The sequence below is a fragment of the Protopterus annectens genome, chromosome 8.part0 (genome assembly GCF_019279795.1).
Source record: "Protopterus annectens isolate FY-2018-M chromosome 8.part0, PAN1.0, whole genome shotgun sequence".
NCBI lineage: Eukaryota > Metazoa > Chordata > Ceratodontiformes > Protopteridae > Protopterus > Protopterus annectens.
The window spans coordinates 1,952,344,913-1,952,367,933 of NC_056741.1; the positions used below are offsets into that span (position 1 = coordinate 1,952,344,913).

Below are 23,021 nucleotides of genomic sequence, written 5' to 3' on the forward strand. Positions count from 1 at the left end.
CTGTTGCGAAGATGATGCGTGATCAATATATACTTTTATCAAACAATTTTAGATGTATTCATTTTACAAATGCTGCCTGGCAAAAATATTACAAAATATTCAGAAGTGGTTACAATTTAATTTGTAAGTTATGGTTTTACCCGTTTCTCATAAGGGTGAAAAAACATGCAGCTCATTACATCAAATATCCATAATGCATATGAGACGCTAATAAAAACTGCATATGGGCTTTCTTTAGAGCATTATGATAAATCCCTAGTATTATTCAATGACATGAATGCATGTGATATTGGTATATCATGCCTTAATGCTCACAAAAAAAAAAAAACTGTGGCCAGTGAGAAACTAAACTCACTATGTTCAACATTTGTAATGCAAAAGGAATGTTTTTCTCATTAACATATCCAGTGGTAACAAATAAACTTAAGATGAAGAACATTGAAGAAATATACTAAACTGTCTAAGAAATACAAACATGACTTATGATCAAGCATTTGTCAATTACCAAATTTTAACTGGGTCTATATTATAACATTGAAGTTCAAAAACTTTGAATGTTATAATATTGAACCCAGAAGAGCGAACGTTTGAAATAGCAAAGCTGCAGAACAGAGAATACTTTCCTAGGCAAGTATTCAGTGGGCCGTTTCTGCAGCTTCACTATTTCCTCAACTGTGGAGTGAAGGTTACGGGCCGGGTTAAGGTAAGTGTGCGAATGAAGGTGAGTGTGCGATTGGGCATGGGTTAGGTGAGTTAGGGTTAGGGCGCAGGTCAGGTAAATGTATGATTGTGTGGACGTGAGGGTTAGGGTGGGGTAGGTGAGTTAGGGTTAGGGAGTGGGTAAGGTGAGTGTGCGATAGTTAGGGACCTTAGGGTTAGAGCTGAGTTAAGGTAAGTGGGTAGCTAGTGGTGTATGTCTGGTTTAGTGTAGTATTTCGTGAGGTGTATGTGCGTGGATTATTTATTTTGGTGTGCTTGAGTTGTGTGTATGTTTGTCGGAACAGCAAATTTTTTCCCTGGGAAAAAATTCGCTATTCTGACTGTTCGGTTTTCTGGTGTTTCGATTGAATGGGGTCGATATTATAACATTCAATGTTTTTAGACTTTGATGTTATAATATAGACCCTTTTTAACTACACTGGTAGCAGACTGCAGCAATATCACAATGGATAGAGACAGAAAGAAAAAACAGACAGCATGTACCATAAAAATATTTAAAATGAATTCTGAGGGATTACTAGTTAAATTAGCTCAAGGAGTATAAGGTTTCATTTATACTTTTTTCCATCGGATATCCTGCTGGGTAATGCAAAAAAGAAATACTTATTTTTGGATGGTTAGCATAGCAATTTTTATACTAAACATCATTCCAACAAAAATCAATCATTGTGAGAGCTAAACACTAAAAAATTCATTAATGCAGGAAAAGCCAACTGTTTGAAGGCTTCTCTGGATGTCAATTATTATGAATATTCTTCAGATTTAATGACAAAGACTTTGGGTTTACTATTAAGAATAATATCTCATTTAACTAGCTTGATATTATTTGAGTGTAAAACATCTAAACCTTTGGGAAGGCAATACTCAAAGCTCCCTGCCAAAGTCATTAAGTTTTTTTTGCAGCAATGAGCACACCTATACCATTAATGGGTCTATATCACTTGATCGAATACACTAATGATCAAATTGTTATTTATCAAACTGACTTAATTGAAACTTCAATTCAGTGAATGATCATTTCAGCGAATTCTTTCTCAGGGAAAGGAAGTAGCTGGCCATCATCAGGAATTTGCCCTTTTCCCCACTCTAGTGCAATCTTGGAGTTGGTATATTTAGTTAGGGGAGGTGTTTGCCCCCCATTTTGTTGACTTTTAAACTGTGTAGTTTTTCACGGTTGCTAGCTGGCCCATTAGCTTCTTTCCCTTGGAGAAAGTTTACTTAAACAATTGTTCACAGAATTAAAGTTTCTATTACCTGAGTTCGATAAATAACAATTCGATTATTAGTGTATTTGATCAAGTGATATAGACCCACCATTAACTATAGTCAAGCTCCCACCCCCAAACTATATATATATGTGTATATACACATATATATATATATATATATATATATATATATATATCCACTCTGAAATTTTGCAAACTCAGTAAAGAAAGAAAAAAAAATGAGGAAAACCAACAGTCACATTTGTCTTCTGTACATCTAATCACCATGACAAGGCCCAATCAATCTTCCAGTGATTTTATTCTAGATAGGCTTCTGAAAAAATATAGCAGGTTTCAAAATTTTTAAAGCAATTTGCTTCAAGGATCCATAAAAAAATATCAAAACCAATGCTTATATAACTTGAATGCTACCTTTAACAACATCATAACAGTCATAAGATAGCAGGACAAAAATTTCTTCTCTTTAAAACTTGAAGTTAAACAGTCTGCTATCAATTTTAACTGTTTTCTTTCAATTATTGTATTTGTTTCACGGCATTTATTTATATACTGTGAAGAGATGACATTTAATAAGTTATAATGTATTTCTTTATCTATTTTACCGTTTTCCTTGTACAATGTTTTGGATGTTTGCTAATGTACAGTACAAATGAAATATTGATTAAGTGACTGAGTGATTATACCTGCTTTCTTCCTGTAAGGTACCTTCTAACTTAAAACATGTCTTTCTTTGTATTCCTTAAGGCGGCTTTTAACCACATATACCTCAGTACTACTGACTGTGGAAGTTTCTTGAAATCTACCAAACATTCAGGAAAGAAACATTACCTTAGATCTCGTAATACTTACAAGCACTCCCTTGAGTCACAATTGTTAATGTCCTCATAAAGAAAGTGGTAACATACCAATGTCCCCCTTTGAAATAACTCATATAATCAGCTCCATTGTTATGGAATCTCTAAAGATGGATACTTTTATAGCTGTACAGAATTAAATAATTTTTACAATGTGGTTTTCTGTTATGCAAGCTGCCTTGTAATTATTTGTCTCTGCTACCTTAGTTCTGCAGACCATCACCAACATAATCAATATTCAGTAGTGAAAAATGATTGTTTTTAGTACTGTGTTCCTAGTGAGTCTCCACTTTATTGTTTGCTATGTATACAGTGTTACTTGGATTACTAAATTAACTGAACCAAAGCATTTCAATTTTTAAATGACCTAATGCTTCTTGTCTTTTGTTTTATGGTACATTTGTCTTTTGTTTCATGGTACATTTGTTGTTTGCCTTGATTGATAAAAGGCAAAGCATATTTGCTGACTCATCTGTAAGTTAATACTTGATATGTAGAATAATTTCTGGAAGGGTCACTTTATCAATGCTTTCTTTAAAGGTGTATGTTGCATAGCAAACCTTTCTTAGTACACATACTGCAAGGCAGGATTCATTTGAAAAGTGTTGAACTGCAACTCCTGTAGGATAATAACTTAAATCTTCCAATAAACATTTGATATCCCATTAACTATGGTTTTATTTTTGTTTTATAAACAATGACACTTTGTACTAACTTCCAGTGTGATAGTGTTGCATCTTACACAGCAAAACTGCACTAATAAACAATAACAACAGCAATGAAGGATATAGTTTATTAACATGCAATACTTCAGCAAAAAGAGTAACAATTTGTTTGCAAATTTTTTGCAAAGTTGAATACCATGTCATACATTCTCAATGAATACAGCATTGCATTTTGATTCCATACTTTTACCGCTGTCCTACAACACAATGCACTGTTGTGAGTACAGTGTCTATTACGAGTAGTGTATATAATCTAAATTTTATTTTAGCTCAATAAAATCATTATATACTAGAATTTATAATTAAGACAAGCCAAGGAGTAGTACAGTAAAATAAAACACTCATCTTTAATTCACACAGCTAATTAAAGTAAATTTTACACAACATTCGGTTCTCCTAGACTCATCCTCATTGTCTTTTTTTCACATTAAATGCACAATCATTTTTATTTGTAGCTTTTCTTTTCAGCTAAAGGATTACTTTTCTTTCTGTGTAATCTTCTGTAGACAAGGTACTTCCAGGACTGAATTTAAATCTGTCAAGTATTTCTCTGTTCCTGCCATATCAGAAATGAATGCATTACTTACAGCAGCCAATAAATTATACTAGCAGTAGGTCCTGTTTAACAAAATATAAAGGAAGAACAGAATGTCACCCTGGGCACATTTCTTTTTGCCAAAGCATATTTCTTTCCCTAGACAATTGATCACCATACTTTAACATATTAAAGTAAAATGACTTGGCAATTTCTTCCTCTATGTGCTTCTTCTCTCTTAGTCAGCTTCTTAAGTGCATACCATGTTATTCCTGAATATGTAATCTCATGATACTCTCTTTAAAAATTTGTCTCCTTTGCCATTGCATTATTTCTTCTCACATCTAATTTTTTCTAAGAAAAACACACACAACAATGTATCCATTGCTGATTTTTGTTCTTTCTTTCCCATTGCAGGCATCAAGCTATTCAAACTCAGAATTCATATCTCTCTGTTTGCAGTTCTCATACAAATCTGCATTCATTCCATTCCCTGGAGCAATAAACCTGTTAAGCCTTTTGTGGTCTATAGATGAATATATCTAATAACCACTGACAGAAATTTTACTCAGTATCTGAGTTTTGCAAATCAGGAAATAAGAACAGTTGGTGATTAATGAAAGGAAACTGGAAGGAAGTGACATCCTGAAACTCACAAAATATTTTTTAAAAGACATAATTCTCTAAGCTTTTTCTTTATCCTTCTACAATAGTTTTTCATTGATGGTATAACATACATGTAGGAAATATGCAATAATTACTGCAGAAAAATGCTGCCATTTTTACTGGGGATTCTCCGACTTGACAGCATTTCCTTCTTACGTCTGTCCTTAGTGAATGGGAATATAACATGACAGGACAGACTAGGGCATTTTAATTTCATAGTATTATGTACAAGAAGTGGCTTTACATCAAAACATGAGTGAACCATGATGGCATTCATGTTTATAAAAAAAATTCAGTAGTAAGTAAAGTAGTTATTGTACTGTTAGCAGGATTGGTAGGACTAGATTTTGTAGAAATTTCATGTGTGTGTGATATCTATCCATATATATATATAAAATATATATATATATACATATATGTATAAAATAAACATATATATATATATATATATATATATATATATATATATACATATGCAGATATATTACTTCAAGTTTTCAGAAACATGAAATTCATATTGTTGAGACTATATCATTAAGTTGCTGAAACCCCACACAAAAAATCTATGGGATCACACTACAGTAGGGAAAGTGGAAATTCCTGATACCCACTGTACCACAATCTGCATATAAATGCTTCAAAGAGGAGAGGCTTGCCCCCTGCAACAAAAACATAGATTATTTTTTTTTAATACTGAGTTTTCAGAAACATAATTATAAAGTCACGACCATATGAATTTCGAGTTTCCAAAAACATGATGAAGTAATATATATTTAAAGGTTTACTATCAAAATGATAAGGTAGGTTCAGCAAACATGGAATGTCAAATAACAGTTGAATGACTTCCGTGTTGCCAACCTACATACATTTGAGTCCCAGGTTCAAAATGAGCATGAGCACATATGTGGTCAACCATAGAACTAGAGATCATGGTATAGTATGGCTCGGGAAATTTACCCTTCCCCCACTGTAGTGCGATCTCAGATTTGGAATATAGAATTTGCAGGTGGTGTGGGGGGGTGCAGGGGGCACTTCTGTGTTGTGCAGTACATATTTACTGCTGAAAACTACAACATCCATTACTCTTATGAAAGGTGCAGTGGAAGGTGTGTGTCAAATAATGCTGAATTCAAATAATTGGCATTAAGTTCGATATACTGCCTTTCTTCCCCTGCATTTTTCGGTGTATTGATTCATGCAAATGAACAGAATTTGTTATGTCATTCGCGATCTTGATAGTAAACCAGTCCAAATATATTTAGGATCATAGGATCATAGGAGGTTACTAGGCTATTGGCCCTGAGGCCCTTATAAGCCTAGCCAAGAGTGTAGCCCATGTTTAGACAAGTCAGCATCTGATGGCCCTGTCCAGCAGGGACATGGGTGGAATCCCAGGGGTATATCTTCTGTTTCCCATCCAGTTATCCAGATTGCGCTTAAAAAGGAGTAAGGAAGTACTTTGCTTGATGTGGAGAAGGAGTCTGTTCCATAGATGTGGGAGTCTCTGGGACACAAATCTGTCCCGCCAACAAGTCTTTTTGATGTCACAGACCAGGTTGAGGCTGTGTGTCTGGGTTACTTGAGTGGAGCTTGACTTGTGGATATGCAGCAGTCCCATCAAAGTGGGGTCCATGATCACCTTGTATGCCAGACAGAGTTCACCTCTGCAAAGTCTGTATAAAACTGAGTAGAGGGATAGGGCTTTTAGCTTATCTATGTATGGTAGACGTTTGAGGCCCTGGATTCTCATGGTCAGGAACCTCTGTGGTCTCTCCAGCTGCTGCATGTGCTTTGTGAGGTACATGCCGAAAGGGGCATTGTACTCAATAGTGGGCCTTATAAGGGGAGACTACAGGGATGTTATGACCTCCTTGTCCCTGGCTGAGATACCCTTACTTATGAGGTGGGCCATGTAGAAGGCTTTCCATAAAACGGAGGCAACATGGTGGTCAAAAGTCAGCTTGCTATCAACATGGGTGCCCAAATCCCTCACCACTGATTGTGTGCTTATGACATTGTTATTAATGTGATAATTTGTGGGGACACCACTCTCCCCAAAGGGGATGATGATGCATATTTTGGTATTCAGCTTGAGGCCATGTTTCTGGCACCAGTCATTTGTCTGAGTTTGACACTCTTGGAGGATGGCGACATCACTTGGGGAATTGATGACAGCACCCAGCTTACAGCAATCTGTAAGCTTGGTCAGCCCACTGGTTTTGGCCTGCACCTCAGAAACGTATATTCCAAATAACAGAGGCCCCAAAACCGAACCCTGGGGTACGCCGCTTGTTATAGGTCTTGTGCTTGAGGTGGCTTCCCCTATTTTGAATAGGTGGGTTCTATAAGTGAGCCAATTTGCTACCTATCTGGTAACATATGCATTGATGCCCAGTTGAGAGAGTTTATTTATTATGCCTGAGTGGGGAATAGTGTCAAAGGCTTTGGCCAGGTCAGGGTAGGTGGTGTGCACCATCTTCCCCTCGTCCATGGCTTTGGTGATTGTCTCAAAGAATTCGACCAAATTTAGCAGATATGACCTCCCCTTGATGAAGCCAAACTGTGTGGGATCAAGTGTTTGGAGGTTGCCATTGTCCTTGTTGATGAAATCCATGACAATCCATTCCATGGCCTTGCAGATCAGGCTAATTAGGCTGATGGGTCTATGATTTCCCAGATCGGTGAACGCTCTACCTTTGTGTAAAAGGATGACAGTGGCTGTCCACCACTCAGCTGGGATGAAGTCAGTACTCAGGTTCTGGATGAATAGGGTGCCTAATGGTGCTGCAAGTTCCTGCCTGAGTTCATGTAGGATGCAGCCTGGGATGTTATTGGGTCCCATGGAGGATGTATTTTTTTGCCTTGGAGAGAGCAGTGATGACCTGTTCCCTAGATATAAGGGAAAGGGGACAGGTACTGGGGATGTCCTAATATACTGACTGGAGGGACAGAGGGGTAAAGTTTTTGCTGAATTTGTCAGCCAGCAAGTTTGCTATATCTACAGCATTTTTATATGTGGTGTCCTATACCACCAGTTCTGAATAGATCTGGGTGCTTCTATTGAGGTTGCGGACATATGTGAAGAAGGCCTTATGATTGTCTCTAATAGATGGGGCCAATTGGGCAGCTGCTCCTTCTTGGTCTTGGACAGCAATTATTTTCCTTTTGTTATAGAGTTTATTTATTGCAGATATCCACCAGAGAGGTTTACTGTTCCTTGCAGAGGATGATTTAGTCCTGTTGGGTATTCCTGATTCCATACATCTATATAAATGCTAATATAGTGCTTTGATGTAGTTTTGGATATTGGTGCCAGTTCCAACAGAGGGAGAGAGGGCTGTGAAGCTGTTTATACCATCCCTCAGGAGGCTGTAATCGGGTTTGGAGAAGGTTTTATATCTGATCCTAGCTAGAGGGGGGTTGGGGGAGATGGTGACTTTGAAAGTGACCGCTTTATTGTCAGATCTTGCCAGGGAGGATGATGCTATAGGGATTCTGCAGTGGTTACTCATGTTGGTTAATACAAAGTCCAAGATATTATCACCTCTTGTAGGGGTATCGACTAGCTGTTCCAAGGCATTTGCATTGACAAAATCAAGGAATCTCTGGGCATTTGTGTTCTGGCATGAGTAGTTCTTCCAATCTATGTTTGGGAAGTTAAAAGTCACCCAGGAGCAGGGCAAAGGGTTGAATCTTGATAGATTTGAACAGGTCCAAATAGGCATATTGGGCATCTTGAGTCAGATTTGGAGGCCAGTAGCTAGTTATGATTTGAATAGGGGTCTTGTCAATGGTTATGTGCACCTGGAGTGTCTCCTGTGCATCATACTGTTTGACCAGCCTGGAGGTGTGTATGTCTTTAATGTATATTGAAACTCCACCTCCTTTGGCTTTACTGTCCACAGTTTTGTGTCTGAATGTATGACAGGATGAGTAACCAGGTAAGGCTGGGTTGCTCTCTACACCTTTGAACAAGGTTTATGTGACTGCACAGATGTCAGCATTTTCCAGGGGTAGGAATGCTTTCAATGAGTGCAGTTTCATGTTTAGACCTCTGGCATTTAACAGAATGACCTTTAATGTGTATTTTGTTGAAATTTTTATGTTGGTAGGTTTGACTTCATCACTTTTCCTAAAAAAAGGCACTACAGGGGAGGGAAAAGCTTTTGCCAGAAGCCTGAAATCCAGGTGAGACAGATGCAGGCCATCTCTGGCAAAGCATCATGGTCTGTCAGTCATATCTTTCCAGACTGTGAGGTACTGGATCCCCCTGGAATGACACCAGAAACTAAGCCAATTGTTAAAGTCAGTCATTTTCTGTTTGTATTGAGGCATCATTCTGGGTGATGGCAGAATGCTGCTTAAGGCCAGGGACATACCTGATTGGGACACATAATCAGTGAGCTGAATCATGGCTCTCTTCATATAGAACAGAGAGGTACATCTCAAGTCATTCACACCAACATGGACTATGACAGAGTCATAACAGTACCTGTTATTGAGAGACCTGAGTGAGTATGTGATATGGTGGATTCTGGCACCTGACCGACAACTAACCATGACTTTACTCCTTATCCATCTGGTGAGAGACACATCTGTTTGTCTCACAATGGAGTCTCCTATGGCTAATATGTTGGGTTTATGGTGAAGCCTTAGTGGCTGTAAGACACAGGTGTGTGGACTATGCATGGTATGTGATGTGGAGGGCTGTGGAGATCACGTGTTTTTGCCTCGGAGATCTCCTTTCTTTGGGTATGTTTCTGTGGAGGACCTCAGCATATGTAGGTGTGTGTTGTGTAGGTGTGGGTGGTGCTTGAAGTGTAGTGATTGTGTAGACAACCATTTTGGTGCCAGATATACTGGCTTGAGGGGAGAGAGCTTGGACTGTAGGTTCCTAATGTAATTGCATCTCTCACAAATTGTGTTCCTAGGTGTTAGTAGTAGATGGTTGTCCGTGTATATGAAGCAGTTGCTACACTGTCTCAGGATGCCCATATCAACCAGACTGGCAGGAGAATCTATATGAAATTGTCCATCCAGATTTGTCAGAATCTGAAGGAAAAAGGCCAGGGAGAGCTAAGGGATGGGCCTAAAGCCCAAGTGCTTAAACCAAAGCTAAGCGCTTAGAATAACACTTAAGAATAAAACTTAACAATTGTTACAGGCTCTAAACAAGCAGTAATAAATGCAACAGAAAAGATGCAGCTGAACAGTTTAGAGAACTGGTAGCAAGTAGCAGGAAAAAGCAAAGCGAGATGAAGTAACAGAGTAGTAGGAAGAAACACAAATTAAAAATATATAAGCAGCTAAGTAAAGTGTCTTTTTTATGAAGTGGAAAGGGAGAGAGCAGGAAAAAAATGAGAGAGCAGGGAGGGAAAAGGAAAATAAGATAATTCAATGTTAAGGGACTAAGGGGTTTGGCCTTCCGAAATGATCTCTGTATTAGGCAGAATGAGCTAAAGAGATGGGGCTAGGATGAGTGTCCCAGATCCAATGTACAGTATTGGTGGGCAACTGCGAAAGCCACCGACTTTAAGAGCACAGCAGCCATACTGTGGGAGGGTGGGAGAAAAAAAATCAGCACAGATCAGAAAACAAAATTCAGCCAGAAAATATATAAATTATTCAGTCAAGCAAAAATAAAGACAGTGTAGAACACTGAACAGTTAAGTGCCAAAAATATAATTATCAGCTCTATGTTTCCAGAGAAACACTCTCAGTCAGAACTGAAGGAGATTCTAGCAATGATATGCAGAAATTTCATACAAAGGTAATATTTTTATACCAGCAAGACAAAAGCCAAGCCCTGAGACCATCAGATAACACAAAAGCTGTTAGACCAGTTTTATCAACTTTAAAAACACAACAGCAGTATCGTGCGAGGGTGGGAAAAAAAGTCAGCACAGATCAGAAAACAAAATTCAGCCAGCAAATATATAAATAATTCAGTCAAGCAAAAAATGCTTGGCCCTTTAAGAATTATTAAGGAAGGAAAGTAATGTCAGCATTATTGCACAGTATAAAGAATGCAAAACAGATTTATTTTTCTTCATTTATATTTATTTAAGTTAACTGGAATTAGACCCAAAGACATTTTTTCAACTTTAACTTTGCTACATGACAAAATTACAATAGTGTAATTGAATATTAATACATAGTATTCAGTGAACAGTGTTACAGTAAAATAATTTCTTGCTGTTCTTAGCTCTGTGTTTAACAAGATAATTTCTTATTCTCAGAGATTATTGTACAGATTACAGCTGTAGTTTCAGAGATTATAGCTGTTATGGCAAAGCTTATAAGGCTGTGATGTTTTCACTGTTCACTATTCAATATCAACTAAAACTGAAGCAGAATGTTATAACACATATGGAGTCAACAGAAAAATACACAGATCATTTAATTGTTAAAAGATTGACTCTACACAGTTAAAATGTGAGGGGAAACATTCAACCACAAGGAAATGGAAAATGTAATAAATAAATTAATCCAATGTAATCTATTTTTCTAAATTAATGAAGAAACCAAATAATGTATACCTGAGCTTAATGCAATTTATCTAAAATTTAATCATAATTATAACTTTTTAACATTTAAAGAAAAATGTCATGTGTAAATTCACATAGAGAATTGCCTGAATTTGATGAAATCAAAAAGCTCTTCCTCCAATAAGACAGTAGGATCTGGCCCCAAATTTTGGAAAACAAAGTCATGCATATTCTAATGAAAAGATATAGCCCTATAGCTCCATTAGGATTACCTGTATTTTGGAAAATTTGTTTGAGAATTTCTGTATATGAACTTTAAAAGATTCAGTTCATTATAAACTAGGTAGGCCAACTGATGGCAAATAATTTGTTTCAGCATTCCAAACAGGGCTGGCATTTGTTTGGCAAGCATGCTATCTGAAGACTATTATCCTAAATTTGTCTAAATGTGTGAATATGAACATAGTTATTAAATCATCATCGAGTTAACCTTAGAATGATATGAAGACAAGTAAAACTCCTGTACAGCAATCACACTGTATGTATGTGTTTAATGTGTTAATTAGAGCTAAATACTGAGATTAATTTAGTAGCAATTCACTAGGAACATTGAATTTCCTAAGCGTCTAGCTATGGTTTTAAAAAGACCGAACTTTTTATTGCTTTTTACAAATTGATATTATACAACTGCATTAAACTATGAAAATACGAAGACAACTTGCAATCCTTATACCAGATAATGGGATTCTTCTTATTACACTCTCTGTTTAATGTTCAGGGCTGTTGGATATACTGCACTTCAAATTCTGCAATAACTGAGACTCTCTGCACCCTCTATGCATACAAGAGATGGCAATACCTTGTAGAGGTTTAAAGTAAACAGAGTCAAAATGGGAAAGATTTGTCATACAGAGGCTTCCAAACTTTTGAATAAATGTGTCCCATACAGAAAAGTAAAACTCTAAACATATCATATCTATAAAATATGCACTACCCTATATCTATGTATGTATGTGATTGCCTGCTTGCTTGCTTATCAAGTATAATGCCTCTTTTGGGGTGAACTGTATGATTGCGTGATATGCTGAACTGACAAAATGCTGTTACTTTCAAAAATATTTTGTTTGCATAACTTGCAACATATTTAATACATATCTGCTGCAGAGCATCCACCACTTAACATCCTGTCCTTACCTAACAGTAATAGTTTTTATACTCTTTCAGGAAAAAAATGGGGATGAGGAATTTTTGAATTAATTAAAATTTGGACATAGATTTATTTCTTATTCAAAACAAAATGGGGGGGGGGGAGGGCTCTGGAGTAGACAATCTCCACAAAAGAAAAAAAAATTATTGGTTTAAACAAAAAAAGCCTACAAAACATACAAGCTCATATACAAGTATAAAATATACCCTTCTTAACTAAGCCACACAGAACTATTAAGTTGTCTTACAGATATAAAATGTACCCTTAATAGCCAAACTGCATCGTTTCAGTAGTTTAAATTTTCCTATAACCATGTCTTAGGGTTACCATTGGCTGCTTTCTCAACTGCTTCCTTTGGCTTCATGAAAGGAGATCTCACCACTGTCAATTACTTTACTATCCAAACCCCTCATATTCCTCAGGCACTATGTCCTCTGGTCATGCAGCCATTGTAAAAATTCTAAACTTACTCATCAACTGCATTAGTCTAGCTATTAGGCTTTGTGATAGTAAGTGGTATAAAATCTCTAAAAATTCTTAAATACATGCACACACACACACATACACACACACACACATATATATATATATATGTACATATATGTGTATATATATATATATATATATATATATATATAGTGCATATGTGTTTACTTTAAAATACAAATGCCCGTAGCTATATTAATAAGCAACCTAAAACAAAATGCATTACAATTTCTGAACAGTACCCAAAGGTGTATGAAATGCTGAACTGTCAACTTAGTTTATGCTGAGATTAAATTTTGTTTGTAATAAAAGTTATCTGTTTGTGGAAAATAATGCTGAATCCTGACAATTATACCTTGACCAATGAATCAGAAAGTGTGTAAAAAATAGCAGTTCCTGACAACTCTGCACCTGTCTTTATTTGTCTGCCTGCAATTGTTGCCTCTAGTATAACAGATGACGTTTATGTACCAGCCAACCAGTTGATGATATACCCATTTAAGTGATCCATTGGCAAATTTCATTTCACTTATCTCTTTCCTTCTTTCTAGTCAGCACACACCATGTCCTAATTAAAGTATGGACTTTGCCAGCCTTACTACCGAACTCCCAAAATAATATTGCCATTCACAAATTAAATGCTTTCTAGACTTCCATAAAGTCAGCAGTTGGTCTCCTACTGTGATTTTGTAACTCCTTAAATTCATTTTAAGTAGCCAAATAAAACACTTGGGCCACTTCTGTACTCATCACTAACATCAGGAGATGGGCTATTATTGATTGATTGATTGATTGATTGATTGTTTTTGTTTGCTGGGAAAGTCTGACTAGGCACAGGACACATTTTCAGTGGAGGCCCTGGGAGAAAAGTTCCAATGTATAAAGAACAGTAATAGACAGAGTGACACTAACCTTTGAAAGGCAGTAATGTACAACAATCTTTTTCAACATTCTTTAAAGAGAGAGAACTGCATTTCAATTTGATGAAGTATTTCAGGCAGCCATATTGTTGCTCTTTTCAACAGAAAGGAATATGTCTTACAAGTGGTATAATGTCAAGAAAGCTAGAGCTGAGAAAGTAAAGGCAAAGGGTAGTCGAGGATGGAGTATAACAAAAGGATGGAAGACAGTTCATAACAGTACAGGTAGGAGGAGGAAATGGAGTACTATTTAATTGTATTTGTCTTTCAAAATATAAAGAAAAATATAGCCAAGAATCAGTTCCTCCATTTGCTCAAGTGAATAATGCAAAAATATTTCACTATAAAACAGCACTATTTTGGGGATAAAATAAAACTTAAATTCTGTTCACTGTTTCTGCAAGCATATATAACTTAGCTTTGAGAATTAATGCCACTTAATAAGGCAGAATTCTTCCCAATCTGCATGTCTTCTACAAAACTGGTACCTTTTGAAAGCAATTAACAATCATTATCTGCTTATAGCCTTCTTTGCTCTGATTTGGTAATGTAGAACTGCTTTAAAAACTGTCAAGTTTACATTTTATCTTTAACAACTAAACTGTGATCCATAGCCTGCCAAAGGATTGGTAGTCAGAAGTAAAATGGTACTTTGTTGAACCAAATCACAAGCATTACCTTTCTTGATTTTACATGGAATAGGACAGCTAGACCTAACCTTCTGAAGAATTTCAGCAGTGATGTACCTACATTGTCTGGATGATATTTTCTCAACCCTTCCTACTCAGTATTGTACACAATTGGTGTCCATCACTATGCACAATCTCTCCAAAGTAATGAGCAGGCAGTCTTGTACTGTTGGAGAGATGTGTCCTGTGGATATCAATCCTATTGATCACTAAACCCATAGTAAATATCTTAATCTGTGCGTATATATATATCGATATATATCTATCTCTATATATAGATATATAGATAGATATATGTATTGATATATAGAAATATGTATTCTGGAAATTTATAGCTAAATGAAACAATTATGGTGCTCCTTCCCAAGACAAATTGATCCAGCCTGGCGGGAGGATCATCAACTCATCTTCAGTCTCTGGCAACTTGTAAATATTTTGAGGAGGATTCTCCACTCTCAGGTATTAGAATGTGCTAGTAAAAATGGCATTCTGAATCAGTCGCAGCAGGTATTCAGAAAAGGATTTTGTATCTTCATTGTTCTGTAGTAGGTTATGAACTACATCTTCACCATCGTCACCATCATTGATAAGAGTCATTTGACTCTTATCTTCTTTGCAAATCTTAAAACAAAACATTTTGAGCACTCTGTATTGGCTTTGCCTGCTTTGTTAACTGCTAGGAGCAAAAACCTGGTATACCTGAGGACTCTGAATTGGGCCCTATTCTCTTCAAGCATTTTTATTAATGATTCCATTTAAGATATCCTGTTCTTGCAAGCTCTATTATGGGGTAATAATATAATTTTCCAGAATAAGTGACTATTGTCATTGTATAACTGCCTTGCACTTGGAAGTCGGTAATATCTGGAGGTAGGCTGATGTCAACATCCATTTGCTAATATCAGGAAAATACCATCTGTGATATTTGGGACCACTGCAAATCTCCAGTTCCATTCTTTTTGTCTTAGAAGATTTCTTAAATTGCACACATAAGGAACTGTATGTATATAATTTAATCACAAAAATACTACCCTGCTTGTAATATTTGCCACCGATGCTCAGAACTCTATTCCTCCATTTGTAAGGGCTAAAGGGCCCATAGATAAGGGGCTTAAGTTAACAGAAAGAAGGTCCTGTCTTGGGCATAAAGGCTAACATAACATACAAACTCTAGTTCACTAAGAACATTTGTATACTTATTGACCCAGGAATATAACTCATAATTAAATCTATTCAAGGAAAAAGATTTACTAATATATAAAGGACATTTGTCCACTGAATTGGGATTAATTATGATTGATTCTAATTGTCTTGTTTATTGGAATGACAAACAGGATATTATTTTTTAAGTGTTTTAGAATTAGTGATGAATTCCATCCTTAGTGTAATTCTTAGAACTCCACTATTAAGAGCCTTAACATCCATACAAAACATTGAATCTTATATAAGCATGTAACTTAATCTTACATGCTTTACATAATAAAACCTAAAAATGTACTTCACGTGTCTATAATTTGAAAGCATTTTTGTGAAGAGCTAACTAAACTGCATCCCCATTTTTTTTTACTTATAAGCATTCAGCACCACTAGATAATGAGGTACCCCAGGGGTCTACCCTAGTTCCTGTACTCATCTCAGTTTTTTATCAGTAAACTGCCATATAAGCATCCGCACATACTTCTTATCCTGCATACAAATTTACATGGTCATCTTCACATCCAAACAAGCCCTGAACCGAAATACAAACACAGTTACAAAATAACTTACGATCCCTCAGTCAGTGGCTACTGCAGCACAATTCACTAGTCAGCCCTTCTAAAATTAAATCTATGCTATTTTAAAATCCATAGCCAAAGCACCTATGTCCCTCAATATTAGAAAGTTATAGAAATTTAGAAGAGGAACTACAACCTCCTTCAAATACTGAGGAATGTAGCTCAAGCAATCCCTTAACTTCCATTTAGACATTAAAAACAGAAAAAAATAAATTCCCTGCTATATATTAGCCAGCAGAATCTGTTATTTGTCAGCCCCATCTAGAGTCACAATACGTACAGGAATACTTCCATTCAACTAAAATATGGTGTGTTGAAAATAGCTGCATCATCCAAGATAAAAAAAAAAAACAACATTTCCACATTACCAACCATCTGCAATAAAATTTGCAATTTCATCTCTATCTCTCCTCCCTAAAGACACCACTCTCTGGCTATCTCCAAAATGAAATGACTTCCAGTCTGACAAAGATCAAGTCTCCTATTGGGCTCACTGACTGTTATAGCTATCCCCTGAGACATCCTCTCTTTTTATAGTTAAGCTCCCTAATAAAACCTTCTCATGCAAACAAGTAAATATCTTGTAAACTACTGTGACCCTCAAGCTCCAAATTCATTGCACATTCCATGCCTTTTCAAGTTTTGCTCCAAACCTGTGCAATTCATTTCCTATTGCAGTGAAAGTCCTCCAATCCTACACCAAGGTTTGGCCCCATTGCAAAAAAACACCTCTGTACTCCTTCTTAATGGAGATGCTCTCAGGAAGGACACATTACATAAAACCTCATATCCCATTTCTGGACACATTATGTAAAACACTAGAATCAATTTCTGGATATATTATATAAAACTCATATCAAATTTCTTTACACATTACCTAAAACCCAATATCCAATTACTGGACACACTACATAAAACCCCACACCCTATTTCTGGACATGTTATGTAAAACCCAATACCCCATTTCCTGGAACATTACGTAAAACCCCATACCCTATTTCTGGACACATTATGTAAATCCTCATACCTCATTTCCTGACATGGTATTTAAAATCCCATACCCCATTTCTGGACACAGTATGTAAAACCCCATATCCTTTTTCTGGGCACAGTACATAAAAACCCCATATCCCATTTCTGGACACATTGTGTAAACCCATATTCCATTTCTGGACAAAGTACATAAAACCCAATAGCTCATTTCAAGACATAGTATGTAAAACCCCATGTCCCATTTCTGGACACATTATGTAAAACCCCATATTTCATTTCTGGACACATTACATAAAACCCTATATCCCATTTTTGGGCACATTAAATAAAACCCCATATTCCATTTCTGGGCACATTACGTAAAACTCCACACCCCATTTCTGGACATATTACTAAACCCCCACACCTCATTTCAAGCCTGTAGCTCATTTCACAGCATAGTATGTAAAACCCGATGTCCTATTTCTGGACACATGGGTGAAGCAGTGGTACAGTGTTTTTTGTTGCTGCCTCACTGCAAGAGACACTCCGGTTTGATTCTCAGCTGGGACGTCTTCTGCATGGAGTCTGCACATCCTCCCTGCATTAGCATGCTTTTCTTCTGGCTGCCCCAGTTTCCTCCCACATTTGAAAAACATGCATCTGGAGCCTTTCTCCTCAGGCTTCCACTAAAAATTGACTCTGTCCAAGTTGGACTTTCCCAGTAAACAAATATGAAATAAATAAATAAATAAATAAATAAATAAAATTACGTAAAACCCCATACCCCATTTCTGGACACATTACATAAATCCCCATACCCCATTTCTGGACATATTACATAAAACCCCTATATCCCAGTTCTGGGCACAGTACATAAAACCCCCATATACCAGTTCCGGACATAGTACATACAACCCCACATCCCATTTCTGGACACATTATGTAAAACCCATATCCCATTTCTGGACGCATTATGTAAAACTCCATATTCTATTTCTGGACACATTACGTAAAACCCTATATCCCATTTCTGGGCACATTAAATAAAACCCCATATCCCATTTCTGGGCACATTATGTAAAACCCTACACCCCATTTCTTGACACATTACTAAACCCCCACACCCCATTTCTGGACACAGTACCTAAAACCCCACATCCCAATTCTCTGCTACCATTACCACTCTATCTACTTCCCTCCAGCTGGACATACTTTAAACCTGCCTACCCCCATCACATAACTTCCTGCTCACTCCCATTTTTCCCCTCCATATTTCTCTAGTTCATCTAGATTGTTGTTTTCAAAACAGCATGAAGACATGTTTTCAAAAATTGTGCATTTTTAACATTTGTACATTTTTAATTGTAATATAGGTACTTTTCTTTCATTCTATTCATGTTACTGCATACTGTTGTCTACACTATATTACTTCTGATTGCTGTGATTGTATTCACCCGAGCTGTGCCTGGAATTGGTCCAGTCAGAGCCATGAAGTAGCCCAGTGAACAAATTACAATAACTATTAATTCCTCAGTATCCCCTTGTATGTAGGACTGCCATGTTGAGTTGTACCTCTCTCCTAATCATACATTTTCATGGTATATGATTTCATCATTTCCAGCTTTATTTTGCATCGTATTGCTTAGCTGTTCAATGACATTATCATTGTTTTCACTTCCCAGTGCCTAGGAATCCATTACTGGGGGTAACGCAACCTTTAGATAAACTTAGATCACCTAATGAATTTGCTGACTGATCTGATATATTAATATAACTGCTATATAATCTGAACATCTAGATGCTTAGTTTTGTTCCATTAGTAAATCTAAAGTCTGGTTTGTATTAGCTGATTATTAAAACCAGTTTTATTACTTTCAGATACTTGCATTCTCTGATTGTCTTATTGCATATATTTGCCTCAGCTGTGCAGGGAAACTTTTGATTACAGTGTTCATTATATATTCAATTGCATTTGCCACACTATCTTTCCTTTATATATACTTGTGTTACCTCTACAAAAAAGTCTTAGCTTAAAATGTAGATGCAAATGTGGCTGTTGGTTACTTACTCAGAAATTAAAAATGCAATATTTCTAAATGTATCTGCAGCAGTAGCAGACATTACTAATACCCAAAATGCATTTAGCATCTGTATCCCTGAGTTTTTATCACTTAGGCATATAATGAGTGTCTCTTCTGCATTACTTCAGAAAAAAGGACAAATGACATGTTGGTCCATGGGAAGAAAACAATGGAATGCAGAGATAATGCAATTTTTTTATTCTAATATTGTACTGTGGTGCATTCTGGTGTTGTAGGATGCAAAAACAGTGGTTGATACCTTATTTACTTAATTACTTCTAATTTTAATACTAGTAACCATAAGTTTGAAAGTTGGTAAAGCCGTAATATTTATCACTCCAGCATTACATCATGGCTGTGGGTTCAATTCTGCTACTCTTCAGAGATGCCATTTTGGACTTATTGTTGACAGGCATGTTGCAGATAAATAGTTTGACTGCACACATTCTCTCTCTCTCTCTCTCTCTTTCTTTTTTTTCACACTCTTTCCTCACAGTTAACTTGAGCGCAGTTTGTTTAGCATACTAACTGCTTATAACACATTTCTTTTATGTTATATTGTGGAGTCCAGGCTGTCCTGTTTATATATCCATACCTCCAGTTTAGAGGTATATGGATATTCTGAGATAGTATTTTATTCCTTTAGCTGTGTCTACTTTTTATAGCTTGCAACATTATGAGCTCTCATTTGCTGTCATTATTATATATATGTTATATGTTTCTATAGTACAGCATTATGATTCCCATTACTGTCATTATTATATATTGTAACCAAATCATACAGTGACTCCATACTAAGAAAGGATAATAAATTAAGGGGTTGTTTTTACTCCTTTGCTTTTAAGTCATGATTCAACTTCTCTCTTCTTATTGTGATTTAATTCACAGTAAGTGCTCTATTAGGTGACTTGAACTGCTATTTTTTTCTAATGAATGCTTGTTCTAATGAATCATTGGGAAGTAACCTTAACTTTTCTGGTAGGCTGTGAACATTGACATCTAAAGTTTCAGCTTGATGTGCGTTGGGATGCATGGCTATGCTTAAAAAGGCCCTTGTGATGGTAAGCCTTGTACATAACTATGAATCTAAATGTACATACACAGAGACATACATGCACATGCACACAAATCATAAAAACATATGTCTTAGGATCTGAACAACACACTGAATTTTTTTTTATCATACTGTTACTTTTTAAAAAAATCTCTTATTTGTTTATTATTAGTGTCTGGTTAGGTGACTTGTTCAGAGACACAGACAAATGGAGGCTGAGGGAATAAAATCCAGGGCCACAGGAAGCAGATTATTAACAGCTCCTACCCTTAATCCTCTGTAGTAACTGCACAAAAATGCCACCACCAAAATGTACCCAAATCTCCTGGTAAATAGCCTGGAAAAGATTGGCAATTGAATGTTGTTGAAGTAACCAACAGTTAAGAGGCCACACAAACTGCACTGCTAAATGTGTCTGCCTTGTGAGCTGTGGTTCTACTATGCATCAAGTAATGTTCAGACAAAGCTACAACTGGAAGACACAGCTGGACAACATTTCATTTAAATGCAGAAAAACAAAATAAAGTATTTTTTTAGTTGCTGAGGCACAAGACCCCATGCATGCCCATATGGGGATCTTATTTCCAAAACTAATATATGCAACTCTGCAGCTACTCCAACATGAAGAAAAAGGAAACATTCTTTAAAAAGGTTTATCATTGTTGGCACTGCAGCAGATATGACACTGGTAATGATTTTCTATGGAAAATACTGCTTGTCAAAGTGAGACGAGCACTTCTGAGCAACTATGATGATTGGCAGCTTGAACACTAGTAGAACACTTGTGTGATGTCAATATAAAACGACATGTGGTTGGCTGTGCCCGATACAGTGGAGTGGCTGCACAGCCAGATAAAAACAACAGAACCTGCCACAGAGCAAACATGCATGATTCAGGATAAGAAAGGAATGGCTGCAAAGCAGCATTTTAGCCAAACTACTTTTCAATATTGAATCACTGTGTCTAACATCAGTAGCTTATTAACTTGTCATAAAGAGCTCATGTAAATCAGAAAGCTTTGTTAGCTATACTGTAAAGTCAGTTTTGGTACAATAAAGGTATTACATCCATTACGTATTGCAATGTTTGCATTAATTCATTTATTATGGGCGCTTAGTTTGTCCTTCCCTATGATTAGATCGGAGTTGAAAAACATGATCAGACTGATACACTTGTTAAGTTAGCAAATAAATAAATTAATTAAACTCATCTGCAGTCAATGACTATAGTCCTTCATTTATGTTTTAAGAGAACCATTATTACTTTCCATGGGCAATAACAGGTCCATTGACATGAGCTTCTGCACTCTGTCTGATTTTACTGGTTTATATCCAAATACACTCATTGCCTCTTTACAATTATCTTGTACTTTAGACACAGCCTGAAATGAAAGACTATTTCTCCAAGCCTGGGATACATTCAGTGCATTTCGAGATGTAGTTTTAAAGGCCATACCATTTTTTCCAAAATCTTTCCCATGAGTAATTGCATAAATCCATTCCTCAAAGTTTGGGGGAAAATCTAGTTGTGCAAACCTGTACATTTCTTTTACTTTTTCCAGAGGGTCTCTGACTAAGTCTTCATAACGGACAAGCATATAGCAGTTCTTGAAAACATTTAGGGATGAATTAGTTGCATCTTTGTATATATTAACATAGCTATTACAGATTTCCTTCATTGCCTTGTATTCTACTTCCTCATCAGTCTTTCCATACCCATTCAAAATAATGTCTGTATCAATAGAAAGAATCCCTGATGATTCATGTCTCGAGCGGAAAACAGCTCTGGGATCACGGACAAGATGGATTATTTTAAGATTTAGCGATGAATCATGAACAAGTGGGTAAATTGATTTCAAATCAAACAGACGTACCTCCTTTAAAGCAATATGACTGTATGTATGGCAAGCCTCTGCCACTTTGTTAAACTGACTTCTCTTGCAGAGCGTCTTGCAGTCGTCTTCTTTAATTATTTGCGTACGTTCAAACAAATCACAGACAGGGGGAGAACAGAGTGCTCGACTGACATGCCACATAAAGAGATCTGAGGCTTTAGGTTTTTCAGGCAAGTAGGCATCATATACAGACATGTCACATTGGAAGACTGAGCGAATTAAGTCTCGCGCTGCCATTTGCAAAACCTTTGCATTGCTTCTTTTCATATTCATCCACAAATGCCAGACTGGTTCCATCAAATAAAAAACATCAGGGTGTTGGCTGAAGACCTGGCCAAGAAAGGAGGACCCTGAGCGCCAGGAGGATACAATCAAAATATGAACTTTGCTTGGATTCTTTGTTAGTGTGTCTGTACTGAAGAAATTATTATGTCTCAGATACAGGGATACCATTGTTAACATCTGAACCATAAGTAATGCTAGGAATGTTGCTTTAATGATGTACCATTTGATCATTTTGAGTACAAGCAAAAAGATGATGATGTCTTAAGAATCAGATGCCTAGAAGTAAAAAGAAAAAAGAAGTAGTGAATATCCTTTGAAGTAATGACTGACTCTATCAAAAATATATTAATATAACAATACATTTGCACAACTGATTTATTTTTTAAGTAGCAGAGGCAGAAAACAGTACTGTGAATCATTGTAAGTGCTTAGTTTTT

The 23,021-nt window shown here is 36.4% G+C and overlaps 1 protein-coding gene across 3 annotated transcripts in view; it reads right to left on the reverse strand.

Moving 5' to 3' along the window:
* Positions 1–13,068: 13,068 nt before the first annotated feature.
* Positions 13,069–23,021, reverse strand: part of LOC122809755 (carbohydrate sulfotransferase 5-like) — a 283,569-nt gene continuing 273,616 nt past the window's right edge. For all 3 annotated transcript variants that reach the window (XM_044081475.1, XM_044081476.1, XM_044081477.1), the window contains one exon: positions 13,069–22,860. In XM_044081475.1, the coding sequence (XP_043937410.1) occupies positions 21,643–22,815 (1,173 nt within the window). In that variant the 5' untranslated portion in view covers positions 22,816–22,860 and the 3' untranslated portion in view covers positions 13,069–21,642. The remainder of the gene's footprint in view (positions 22,861–23,021) is intronic.